At 36.9% G+C, this 13,965-nt stretch overlaps 1 protein-coding gene across 3 annotated transcripts in view; it reads right to left on the reverse strand.

Moving 5' to 3' along the window:
* The window catches only part of LOC149781469 (uncharacterized), a 40,112-nt gene that overhangs the window by 2,967 nt on the left and 23,180 nt on the right, over positions 1–13,965 (reverse strand). For all 3 annotated transcript variants that reach the window (XM_089935555.1, XM_089935556.1, XM_089935558.1), the window contains exons 9-12: positions 11,373–11,483; positions 8,875–9,081; positions 7,570–7,689; positions 78–195 (exon numbers count right to left, since the gene is read on the reverse strand). In XM_089935555.1, the coding sequence (XP_089791681.1) occupies positions 78–195; positions 7,570–7,689; positions 8,875–9,081; positions 11,373–11,483 (556 nt within the window). The remainder of the gene's footprint in view (positions 1–77; positions 196–7,569; positions 7,690–8,874; positions 9,082–11,372; positions 11,484–13,965) is intronic.

The following is a 13,965-nucleotide window of genomic DNA, read 5'->3' on the forward strand; positions in this document are numbered from 1 at the left end:
ATGAACTAAACCCAATCAAACTTTTAATATAAATTTTGTAAAATGGTAAATTGCTGGTAAATATGACTCCTACTTACCTAATTCTGGATATTCCAGGAGCTCTACTTTTCTAATACAATTCTGTGCCAAAACAGCAGCAGGTCCACCAATAGATCCCAGGTAGAAACCACCATACTTCTTACAAGCCGCAGAAACCTAAAGAATCAGGCGTACAGACCTATTAATAATGAAGTAATCTAATCATAGATATTATGCCTTTTTTGTCTAAATCAATGTCAACACGAGTTGATGTCTCAGTGGAAGCACAGGCTTTGCATATTACACTTTCAATGCCTACTAGAGAAGGTATCAAGTAAAATAATCACACATTTCAGTACCATTCAAAACTGGTACAAATGAGTATATCAATGTTTTTATGATTCTATACAGAAAAATCTAAGGTACATTTCCAGCACACGGATTGAAGTGGCATGAGAAAACATTTATATTAATATCAGAACTGTTTTAAATCTAAAAGCACAAGCTCTAATTTAACTCAGAACTAGCCCTGATGTTTTGAAGATGTTTCTGTAACTGATTTCTAAAGAAAATCAATAGAAAGTTTTGAAAATTTAAATACAACATAGCTGCCAACCCCTGTGTACCAAAATACTGACTGCTTGTAACAAAAAAACTGATTCAGAAAATTTTTGAATGCGTATGTAACTATCTACAACATCTACAACCATTAGTAGAGTAGGACAGTAACTTCCTTATTTCAGATCAAAGATGTATGTGTTGCACTCTTACATCTTTTCAAAGGGCACATTGTTCCATGTGGATGCCCATTCATAAGTTGCAAGAGTGCAACAAACACTAGAATGTTCATAGGAGCATATTACACACCTTGATTTTTCAATCAATATCAATTAAAATGTATCATCTTTCACTGATGATCTGAATTCCATGCGATTTTTTTTAATGAACTGTTTTCATTCTAGCACATGAGTAATCCTTTGTGATTTTACTGTCTGGAAAAAATGTGCAAAATAAAATGCTAGCAACACGAGCAAATTAAAGATGAAGGTTCATTTCTCAAAGAAAATTAATAAAACAAACTTCTGATTGAATTACATCAAGGTTATTTATAAATGTTGTTGTTGTTGTAAGGTTTAATGCCATTTTTTCAGGACATGATAGGCTATACATGGCGGCCAGTATTAATGGTGGACGAAGAACCTGGGAAAACCTGGAAAGAACCAATGACCCACGAGAAGCTATTGGCATGCTTTCTCACATACCCACACTGGCTGAATCTGAGACTCGAACTCACGCAGACAGAGGTGAGATGGCAATGATCCGTAACGGAGTTCACTTTAGACTACTCTGCTACTCGGTGCCCCTATAAATGTTGTTAAGTTCTGGCTGTGTTGTTGATAAAGAAGCAACAAAATGACGTTTATTAGCTTTTTAATTTTGTTTTATGTAATGGGCACCTCCATCCCCAGTAGTGAAATCACAATTACACAATTTGCAAAATGCAACGTTTTCCTTTACTGGATCATTTCACAAATCTAAACATGACGGCATAATTGTCCTTCCAGTTCTGTTTTCTTTTCTTTGCTGGAGAAAATTCTGAATCTTCTGCCTTCCTTTTGGACATGACTTGAAGATGAATATTATAAACATGAGATACAGTGATAGCAGCAAAGACAGTGGCTCTTTACCAAGACCCCCCTCCAAGCAATCTATTCACTGACAGATACTCTTAATTTTCTTGATAACTAGCCCCTGTGGTGGCAGCTGGTTTGCGCATCCAATATGGTGGTTAAAGACTGGCTTGATAGCCTCAATTTTGAATGAACCAATCCTATTGTAGAACTCTATGTCTCCACATACGTTTACTCTCAGAATGAAACTGGGTGCTTGTTCTAAGCAGAAAATTTGAAGGAAACTGTAATATAATTTATTTATCCAAAAATGGATTCTTATTTAGAAAAACATACACCCTATTCTGGTCCAAAATATGGAACAAATACAGGAAAAATGGGACACTTGGCAGCTATGACATGATATAAGCAACTTAACATAGTCCATGGGTAGCTACATCACTATTAATAAAGCATCCAAATACACAAATGACAGAAACTGAGAAAACTTAGCTGAAGTATTCATCAAGGACACAAAATGGATCTGACTTGTCAGAAGGTATATACGGTACATCTATAAATATGATCATCCCACATAAAATATTACAATGAATTTAATTTATCTAGAGTAGAGGTAATCATACTATCCGTGTAAAGGACCTGATGGTAATGAGATGTCCAACAATGCTAGCAACACTAGTGGGTGGGGGAGGATTCAGAATGATTTGATAGTAAAGACTGAGGTTACATTAAACTAGGAACAAATTTAGCAGCAGCTGACCTATAAACATTCAATACAGATTATGCACGATCTCTGAAAAGAATTTATAAAATTTAGGTTAAAGTATGTTATTTTTTATCCATTATTTTATTTCCATAAAAATCATGCAGGTAAAAGATTTTAATTTGTATCTGAATATCCTACATGTTTCATTTTAATGAGCAATGTAAATTCAACTGCATATTATTACAAGCTGGACATTCTTTACAGCTGTTCTTATTCAAGATGGGAACTGCTGCTGTGGAATGGAGACTGGTCAATGCATCAATATGAGGTTACAGTGTTATTCGATTCAAAGGCATTAAGGCTCAATATATACATAAAGAAGGCTGGCATGTCTTGGTAAGCTAACTTTTATAGTAAAATGTTACTTTGTGAATACTTACCCAATAATAATGCCTTAGGAGAACTACAATCACCTCACAAATTCAGCCCTCCCAAACAAAACATTTAGCTAACATGATCTAAAAGTTGTCTGCCCACACAGGTGGCACTTGGGCAGTTATCTCCCCTTGGTAAAGGGATACACAGTTACTACTGGAGTGGAAGGCATGCTCTCTATATGGATGTAATTGTGAGGAGGCTGGGAGGGTGTATATGTATTATGATTGGGTAAGTATTCGTGAAGAAACATTTTACTGTAAAAAAATTAGTTTCTTCTTTAAATATGTACCTTAGAAGAAAAGGTAATAGGTGAAGGAAGGTACATCCCCTTACTCTGCATATGCCATCTCCAGTGCCCTAAGGTATGCAAAACAGCTTCTAGGTAATCCGACTGAAGACGTGAAGCTGCATCATATGAAGCTGTCAGTCAACCTGGAAAAGTGACCTGTTGTACCAAGGCTATATATCCCACCAGATCAAGTTGAGCTCTTTGGGATGTGAGATCTTGGAGATAAAAACTGGAGAATGTGGACTATGATTTCCATACCACAGCATGGAAAATGTCAGTTAGAAAACAGTTCCAGTCAAAGACTATGCTTGTTGCAACTGCTCTAAGCTCATGAGTTGAAATACATAACAAATTCATTGAGCTGGAGTTATTTTTCAATATGCAGAGCGAATAATCCATTTAATCCAGGACAAAAGGGTCTTCTTTGTTATAGTGAAACTGGCAGTCTTGTTGGAATTGCATGTAATTCGGGTTGGATGATAAGGCATGTTTTACACTTATTGTGCCTGCCATCATTAATGCCATTAAAGAAGGTCTTCAATGAAAGGTGTCAATGATGCCCTTGCAAGTGGGAGGCTTCATGAGCAATATTGATCCAACATGTTGGAACTGCTCAATTAGTGTCTTGTTCAGCAAGGTTATATCCCATGCAAAGTCCACTTGGGCATGGGTCCAGTGCCACTGTCCATGTGAAGCATAACATAGATGACTGAGTGTGATTATGTTGAGGAGCAACTGATATAAGCTGCACTGCAGCTGAAAGAGTTGTAGTCAGAAACTTAGTATGTGTGCTGAATGTGATGATACAGAGTATCCAGAAACTACTGCTGGATCCCCTGGTCATCAAGGTAAATCTTCACCAATCAGCCACAAAATATTGGAGTTCTCTTCTTATTGGCATCTGAGATAAGGGAAGGATGTGGGGCCTGTATATATGTCACTGAGAAAGGGACAGTCTTGTGGAAACAATGGTGGTAGCAATGGACCTCCCCCTGACTCGTCCACTTAGTTCAGGAGTTGTAGGACTGTTTCCCATTAGCATGCACTCTAGGGATGTCCCTGCAACCTTGTTGGTTGCCTAGTATATACCCCCACTATAACTGAGATGGAGAGGGATGGTGGTTTGTAGCGAATTCCATCAACCTTATCATTTAGGTAGGAGAATAGATGATGGAGGTTGCACGTGTACCTTGGGCCCAGATGGCTAAAGGATGTTGTACACCTGTTATGAAGTGAACCCTCCTATGAATATGCACCCACTTATTCCATTGAGATTTGTGGTGGACATATATAAGCTGTGGTTCACATACTGAGGATCATCAAAATATTGGATACAAGGTTGATCCCAAAGTCACGACATTGCAATCAACTCATGAGTATTCAAATGGAAAACAGGAGGCATTTGTAATATAATACACCTGAGGATGCTTGAAACTTGTAATTGACAATGTACTCAATCCTGAAATGTCAATAACTCTTTAGATTGTGGAAGCAATTGAAAGCAGAATATTCCATAGAAAATTCTCACCTAATGTCAAAACTGGAGACCCAGCAGGTGATGTAGACAAAAACAAGGACAGAATTGATCCAAGCAGATCAAATAATAATGAGGGAACTTTAATGCCCATTTCATCATCTAGAGATTGAGGTAGTGAAGTCAACATCTCGTGTTACCTGCACAATTGTTGGTGAAGAATGTTAATGATGGTGGCTCACTAAACTTGCAGCACTTATGAGACAGATCCTGTAACTTTTAATCAGGGCCGTAGAGAGCAATCAAGGGCCCTGGGGTAAGAAACAACCGGGCCTCTCCTAGTTCTTGCTCAAACAAAAAGTTTTTCTATATATATATCCTTGGTTGCCACCCCACCCCCCTTGTCAGCCCTGCTGTTAACATGTCACTAAGTAGAGTCTTTTGGGAGGCAGAAGCTTGAGGGTGAGTGAAGAGACATTCCTTGAAAATGGAGGCCCCAAGATGGACATCATATGCTGGAAGTATTCTGAGGTAGTATTGCAGGTAAGATTGATTAATGAGGGTGTCTATGTAAAACTGTATGTCTTCCACAGTAAGTGCCTAGCACTATGTGGTTAGACTGATTCATGAGAGCCTGTACAGACTATGACTCATCTGCAGGAAGTGCCTAGCAGTACAATGTGAAAAAAGACTAATCCATGTATATCTGGTTTAAAGAAGTAGGTTAGTTGATATAATGGCACTAAAATGGGCATCATGCTCTGGAAGAGCTTGGCAGTACTATGTGAGTCATGGAACTGGACAAGTTTGTTTTCTGGTGGCTGATACTGTATGATTGACTGTGGTCATGACCCATTACAATCAGTTGGCCAAGTCCAGTCCTGAAGGAACATGGCCATCTTAGCTGGCATGATGTAGTCCATTTCTCAAGGTTGGGACAGGTTACAGAATGTTCGATCCACATATCTGGTCTATAATTCTGATAGGAGAGACTGTAACTGATGCTTGTTGCTGCTCTCGATCTTGCAGACCAGGTATGATATGGTGTGAACCCTTGGATGCAAGCAATGTTTTGTCCCTCAAGTTTTGACTGACTTCTGTCCAAATATAGTTAAGTCTGACATGTACTGCAGGTATGACAACCACAGAAAATTACACATGCTGAGTGGTTGTCAGACTGGTGCTGCCCATGATCTAAATCTGCAAGACAAAATAGAGCAGACCCTATATAATTTAGTGGAGTGAGTGTCCTGCTTTGAATTTGTAAGAAAAAGTGCAGGGTTGCACACTATGACAACCAACTGTAGGGGTGAATGTGACCTGTACAGGTAGAAAAATATCTGGAATATTAATAATTAGAAGTTGAAGCTAAAAAAACAATTCAAGTTGCCAATGGCTACACGTAGGCATGTTATTTGACTGCCTGTCCAGGAAGAAGGACCGGAGCATTGCTTACAGTGCTTACATGGACCAATCGGAAAGCAAAAATCAATTCTTGTAACAGCTTACCCATAGGAAGGCCAATTGATTAGGTGCCTGTACAGATAAAATCACTCAGTGATGCTTATAGTAACATTGCATAAGCTGGACACTACTAAATAAACCATATACAGAAAAGTGACCTGTGCTTATCCAACCAAAGAGGAAGCAATAGAGTGAGATAAACAAGTTTTCTATATTACACAAAAACCTGCACATATAAAAGGAACTGAAGCACCATGCAATGTAGGTGCTACAATATCCATTGTGAAACAATTTAACTGTAGGAATAGTCAACATGACATTCTATACAGGTAAAATTAATAAAGTACAATCAGACAGCCTATATGAAGGCAATGAAGCATCAATTTATAATAGCACATCACAATACTACCTGTAGTAAGACTCTTAATGGCCTGTACAGGAAATATCAGTGAAGCTTGGTGCCCAGATGCTAAATGCATGGTTATTGAGAACTTACCAATATGTATATGGTTGTTGTGGAAATTATACACATGTTAAGAGTTTTTTAAAGCCCACTAATACCTGCACATTCATATAAATTAAAACTATATCCAAAACTATTGCGAAGTTGCATAGGCTACCAGTGCAGCAAGTACATAGATACCAGCAAGTGATGGCAATGTGCTTTAATGTAAAGGTAGAACTTTATCATCATAGAATGTATGTGTGTGGTTTGGATTTTTAATGTACCTTTAACAACTTTTCAGTCATATTGCTATGATGTCTGCAGTGTGACAGTTTATAGTGATGTTTAGCACTGAGGCATCATGCCACAGACATGTAGCATGATATCCCACCCAGTCACATTATCCTGACAACAGGCCAACCACTCCTAACACTAATCTCTTAATGCTGAGCACCAAGCGAGGCGGCTGTTAGTAACATTTTTAAAAGTCTTTGGTACGACTTGGTTGAGTTCGAAGCAGTGACCTCCTACATGCGAGGTGGACACTTTACGACTAGGCCACCGGAGCAGTGTCATCATAGAAAGAAAGAAAAGATGAAAATATAGAATGAGTATACTTCCCTTTGATGTAAATACTCCTCAAACTTGTGAGTGTAGGACTTCCTGAAACATGGATGATGGTTGTATTTCTTGGTGAGAGTGTGCTTCTCAACATGAGTGGAAGTATTAACTGATATATTGTTTTTTTTGCACCAAAACCCTGTACAAATGGGAGAACACTTTCCCTGACTGCACCTAGGCAGGCAGATAACTTTTTGAGTTTAGTTAAAGGTGTTATCTGGTGGGGGGGGGCTGGATTTGCAAGACCATAGTAGTTCTCCTCAGGTATTATGATTGGGTAACATATTTAAAGAAGAAACTGATGGGTGCTTTACATCAAAGGTAGCACTAGCTTAGACATAGGTACGTTCATGGTAACAAGAATATTTATCAAACACACTTCTGACTAATAACTACATTTTTAATAATAATGTATCTATTTCCTAGACTTGTCAACCTCTTTCCACTAAAGGTAATGATAATGAAGATAAACTTCTGTCAGACCTGTTTACTTCTGTTTCCTTTGGCCAACATGATCATACTAGCTCCATGCTTCTGGAATTCCTCTACATAAGAATCCATCCTGCCAGCAGTTGTCGGTCCAAATGAGCCACTTGCATAACCCTACAACAAAAAAGAAAGATAAGATTACAAATTGGACGCACTTCATTCTTCTCAGGAATACTGGTGGTGAATCTAGCCATGCTCTATTCCAAGAAACAAAATTGCAAGAGTCACACTAATTACTGTAAAAATGCAAGGCTTGCATGTCAATCCTACAATCAAACTACTGCTGCAAAACATATCACCTTGACCCCAATCAAACTACTGCTGTAAAACATATCACCTTGACCCAAAAATCAAAGAGACAAGTAAGGGCACTCATGGAATGAATTATCTCAGCTGTTATAATGATTCATCCAAAGTATAAAGAAAATCCATTCAGGGATTTAAAAAATGTAAGAAAACAAGCAAACCTTAACACAAATTTTTCTATGACTGATTTTGTCTCCAAGGTGAAAGATCTTGTCTCCAAGGTAAAAGGGGGAGTAAGCATGTTGGAGAATGAATTTTTTTAGCTTCATAACATTTCATCTCGAATATGATGAGAATCTATCTTGATGCTTACAAAATATAGGCAAATTAAGAAACTATAACTGTGACCTTGACCAAATGATAAAAGAGACATGCCAGCTTATGCAGAATGAGTTGTCCTGACTTCATCTTTAAAACTATAAAGAAAATCTATCAAAAGGTTATGGAAATGTAAACAAAGAAAACTTTAAAACCTTAATGCAAATATTCTCTGATTGTGAGCTTGGAATCAATGTAAAAGGGACAGGCCAGCATGCTGTAGAACTGTCCTAACTTTACAATTATTCATCCAATGTATGAAGAATATCTAACAAGAGGTTATGCAAATAAAAATCTCTTAACAAAATCTTAACACGTGTTTTCTCTGTGACCTTGACCTGATAGTAAAAGTGGCATACCATCATGTAGTAGAGTGAACTGTCTTACAAGGATTCATTTCATGCATGATCACCATCAGTCAAGGAGATTAGAAAACGTAAATTTTACCAGAACCATAACAAATTGTTTCAACTCCCATTACTGATGCTATCAAGGGAATAGTGACTGCAACCCAGTAATTTGTGCTATACAAAAAATCAATAAAAATTCTATACCAAATGCGTAAAAAGCACAAATAAAATTTAGAACATCATCCCTTTGTATTTCAAATTTAGGCAGGGCTTCTTCTCTAAATGTAGAATTCAAGAACAAATCCTGTTTAACATATTGACATACAGCTGGTGTCTTGGCAGGTCCAGCATAATATATGGGATGATCCTTAACGAACTGTGGCAGCTCTTCCCCTTTATCCATCCTCTCTTTCAACTTGGCATGGGCAATATCTCGAGCAACTATCAATGTCCCTGTCAAACTCAACCTTGTCCGGATAGGATACTTTGTTAACTGCTTCAACTGTTCTGGCATTGGCTTCCGTAAATCTACCTAAACATGAGAGAAGAGAGCAAACAATAAATGTATCTTCAACATTGTACAATATGTATATGTATATTATATATATATTATATTACCAGTATATAATATCTATGGAACAGCTGAACGTATTTTATCACATTAACCCCTGGAGTTTTTGTCGTTTCCATCTGAAATTCGAGGAAAAATATTTTGAAAGCTATTTCTGAACAAATCCTAAACACCAACTTCCAGGTGGTCTTCCAATAACATACTGCCTAGTTGTGTTAGAAACATCGTTTTTCATTGGCTATTTGGCTCACACATGAGCAGAAGGGTAGAAGTTGGAGTTCATTTTTTAAAATTTTGTTTTTGCTTGAAAGACCCATTATTTTCATATAGAGACCACTCTTAATTTCAAATGCCCATTCTATCCTACTTTTTGCAAAGGTTCATCTGTCTGTTTGCAGTTCTTACCAGTCTGCCTTAGGTCTGAGACCAAAAAGTCTAAAACCCAGACATAAAATCGGATTCCGACCATGGGCATACTTTGGGTAGAAAAAATCAGGTCCAAAAAATGAGGTTTTTCCCTCTGTATTTTGTAGTGCAACTAGATATTCCAGATTATTTGGTATCATTGTAGAGCTACATCTGTCTACCTTTCTATAATACCACCCACTTTAGTGTATCATAAATGACCTTGGCACTACAGAGCTTGGCAGTAGGCTACTTACTACCTCCTGCCACTTAAACTCATCACAAGGGGTTAATGTGTTAATGGACAAACAGATAACTTCAAACTTTTTCCATTACTTCTGATAAACATGTATGATTGCTCACTACATGATTACCCATGGATGCAGAACAATTTGATAGAGAAAAAAAATTTGTGTTATAAAACAAATATAATCAACTGCACAAATGCAAACCAAAATGTATATGTTAAAAAGAAAATACATAAAATTTCTCTCACTGAAAGAGAATCTAATCACATCTTATCAGTATGCATACCCAATATTTTATTTGTCTATATGAAGTCAATTTAACTTTTTAAAACTCATTCAAAAAGATAGCTACTTAGTTGCATCAGGATTTAAAAAAAAATAAGTTAACAAGGTATGTGTTAAAAAAGTTCATTTTTTTAAATTTAAAATCTTGCTCTAATAGCCTGAACAAATCCATTAAGGTCAGCATCTATTTGTAAACAGAAACATGCCTATCACATTTATTTTATCTGCCTCATGTGAGTTTTTAAATAATTGTGTATATTTGTCTCAAAATTCCTTGACAAGGGCCAGGCATGAAGGATGAGTTTCTCTGGACATGGATGGAACAGTGGCACATCGGGGATGCTTGAGGTCGTCATGAGGGGTTGTCGTGACTTTCCTATGTAGGTCTGTCTCCAGGGAGATCAGATTCTTGATCCAGGATTTATCCCATTGAAGAGAGGCAATCAGAACTATCTGGCAGTTTGTGTCTCACTTTCTGGAATCTTTTGGTATCAGGACTGATGGAGTGAAGGCATAGGCCCACATTCACTTCCCTGCTGACTGATAGAGCATTGATGGCTAATAGCATCTGGGTCCAAAAAAGGGGAGATGAAGGTGGGCAATTTGTTGTTTCACCTTGTCACACAAAGATCTATTATTGGGTGACCCTATAAGGTATAAACCCGATTGAATGTGGAAGGATGGATAATTGTCCTCTCCTTGACAATGAGTTGGCTAGAACACTGAGCCATCCTGATGGACCTGAATATTTATCTGGTATTGGGAACAACAATGAAGGTAATCCCATACCATGACACAAAGGTCCTGTGATCTTATCCATCCTAGTTTGAGAAGGTACATGACTACTACCATAATATCTGGCCATTATATCCGTTTAAACAATTGTTTGATGATTGAGGATGACCTTAATTTCCAGAAGGCTGATGTAAAGAGCCATTTCCTGGCACATCTACTTGCAACTGACTGTTGTGAAGTCTGGTATCAAGTGTGCTCCCCAACCAAGCATACTGGAATCGGTACAAATCATGATTTCTAGTTGTGGGTTTTCAAGGGGTATTCCTGTTGAGATCCACTACCTGTCCTGCCAATGAAGAAGAAGTTTATGATGTGTGCTGATATCATAATAATCCGATTTTTCAAAAATGTCTAAGCCCCAAATTTTAAAAATGTATAAGCTTGAGTCAGGGTTAAATTAATAGTGCTGTGATTGAACAGAATAAATATCGAACATTATTAACAAAGTAATTGGCATCGATTGTAATAGAGAGATGACTAAATCCTATAAGACTCAGACCAGTATCAGAGTTATCTCACCTGAATGACTTCCCCTCCCAGGTGCTTCTCCTCAACCTCAGGTAAATATTTGGAAGGATTTGTCTCTAGCTGTTCTAGGAACACTCCCTCACTTGTAATCTTTCCCAGAATCTGCAGTACACAATTATATAAAAGGTCTTCAATTTAGGTAGTATTCTTTTATTTACATTTAACACTAAATAAATTCAAGGAATACTTTACTGAACAGTATCATGTCTTTCACACAAGAAATTTATTACAAAAATTGTCCATTTTATACCAAAAAATTATGTCTGTTTTTCAAGGATTTATTTATTCATTATAACATAATATAAATTAAGCTGCAATGTGTTATTGGAATGAAGTGACCTACAATCATATGGTGACATCAGTTAGTTTCATACTGAATTAAAATACCGAGTTTTAAAGGATAGGAATTTCTGCAGCATATTTATTAGATGTAAGTCAACAAACTAGAATAATGAACACTAGTTAGAACTATATTCCATTTGCAATTAAAAAAAGGCAAGAAAGAGAGTGTCATAAGACATTTTTTAGTTCAATAGAAGCAATGCTTTCAAAAAATGTCTTTTAGTATTTTAACATTGACAAAGTACATCATGAAAGAGGAACTAGCTAAACCTTGGAATGAATGTGTATGTAAAGTTTCATGGCAATCTTCCAAAAGGTTTACAAGAGGTAGCTATAAGAAACATTTTTGACCAACTAGATGTTGGAATGAATGCGTGTAAAGTTTCATGACACTGAGGTAGCTATATATAACAAGCTTGTGATAAAGGGGCACACCGACAACAGGCCATCCCATACGCTTTTCTGGATTTTCTTGTCATTGATCAGGAGAGCTAGAAACTGATTTATAACCTCAAAATGACAACTAATGACATTCTTTTAAAAACAGTACATATCAGCACTGTTTTTGTTGTTTTTAATCTCAAGCAATGTATTAGATTTAATTATCTTTCTGTTTGTTAATCCCATTTATTACTTATTTTGCTCTATGTCCACAAAATTAAGATCCAAGAATTCCACAACCTCCAAAAATTCTAGTAAGAATTCCATAAATTCAACTCACAATCAGTTGTTAAAACTAAATTATATTTCTTTTGTCTTTTGGTGGTTGCTTCAAATTCCTGATTTTTCCAGTTGCTAGTAACTATTATCAAAATGTTAAGGACTTTTCCTGGCTGAGAATAAAACCTATTTTTTCTATTGACTTACTGACCATGACTGTCCAAACATTTAGGGTGCCTTTACAAGCTGTTCAGAGAAAGAAAAAAAATCAAGGTTGCATTCCAAAACTTGGGGCAAGAATGGTATTAGATTACTGGAATCCACCATATTTAGTGGTGTGGAACAGGGAAGTCCCACATTCCCACATGATGGTTATACTTTGTTGGAAGGCACAAAACTACAGAGTTCCTGCCCATAAATTATGATCATTGTTCCATACTGTAGTGTAAGCCTTAATTTAATCAGCTTTGTAATATCACATGACAGTGAAATTAATCAGATATTCCACACTGGACTAGAACTGATACACACCAACAGCTGGTTTATGCTATACATTCACTAGGGTTTATGTTTCATGGGAAACATACTCTCAGGGCAGTCTTTACTCCCTCTCCTAGCTGTACTGATGTCTTGTATTTAATAAACAGGACAGAACGCCTTCTGCAGTTATTCTTCAATAACAAATAACATTACATGGTGGGAGCGGTAAAAACACAAGATTAAAATTATCAGAGTTGAAAATGGCTTCATTTCAATTTACAAATCCAGACAAATTTGACTTTTCGATACCTGAAACTTGGGAAAAGTGGTTTCAGCGCTCTGAACACTTTTGTCAAGCGTCTGGATTTCGTGAAAAAAAGGAAGAAATTCAAATAAATACCTTGATTTATTCCATGGAAAATGAGGCTGATGATATTTTGTCTTCATTCAACCTGACAGAGGAAGATCAAAAGAAGTGGAAGCCCATGACAGGTAGATTCGTGTGATATTTCATTCCAAAGAGGAATATAATTTTAGAAAGGCCAAAATTTAATCGAAGAAAACAGGAAGAGGGGGAAACAGTGGACAGTTTTGTTACAGCTATCTGTGTGTTAGCTGATAATTGTAATTCTGGGCCACTACATGATGCAATGATCAGAGATTGACTTGTAGTTGGTCAAAACTGTCAGAAAAACTGCAGTTAGATGCAAATCTAACTCTAAAGTCTGCCATTAGTCAAGCTTGACAAAATGAGGCTGTGAAAAGCAGCAATCAACTACACAAGCAACTGGAGAACTAATGACTGCAGTAAAATCGTTATCACTGAAATATGAGAAACAAGAAACAAAAAAATCCCAAAAGTTCAACAGAATAATGTCAGCAGAAAAGGATGCATGAGATGTGGAAAGAGAGTTAATCATTCTCAAGACCAATGTCCAGCAAAAGAAACAGAATCACTTTTTAAAGAAATCCTAGAGAGAATTCAAGATGGTCACCAAGGAGTAGTTAAATGCAGAGAACACGCCAAAACGTCAGTTTGGTGGAAAGGACTAAGTACTCAGCTAGAACACTTGGTATAGTCTTGCCAAAATTGCATCGAAAA

The sequence above is a fragment of the Sinohyriopsis cumingii genome, chromosome 15, assembly GCF_028554795.1.
Source record: "Sinohyriopsis cumingii isolate HCF-2022 chromosome 15, ASM2855479v2, whole genome shotgun sequence".
In the NCBI taxonomy this organism is placed as follows: domain Eukaryota; kingdom Metazoa; phylum Mollusca; class Bivalvia; order Unionida; family Unionidae; genus Sinohyriopsis; species Sinohyriopsis cumingii.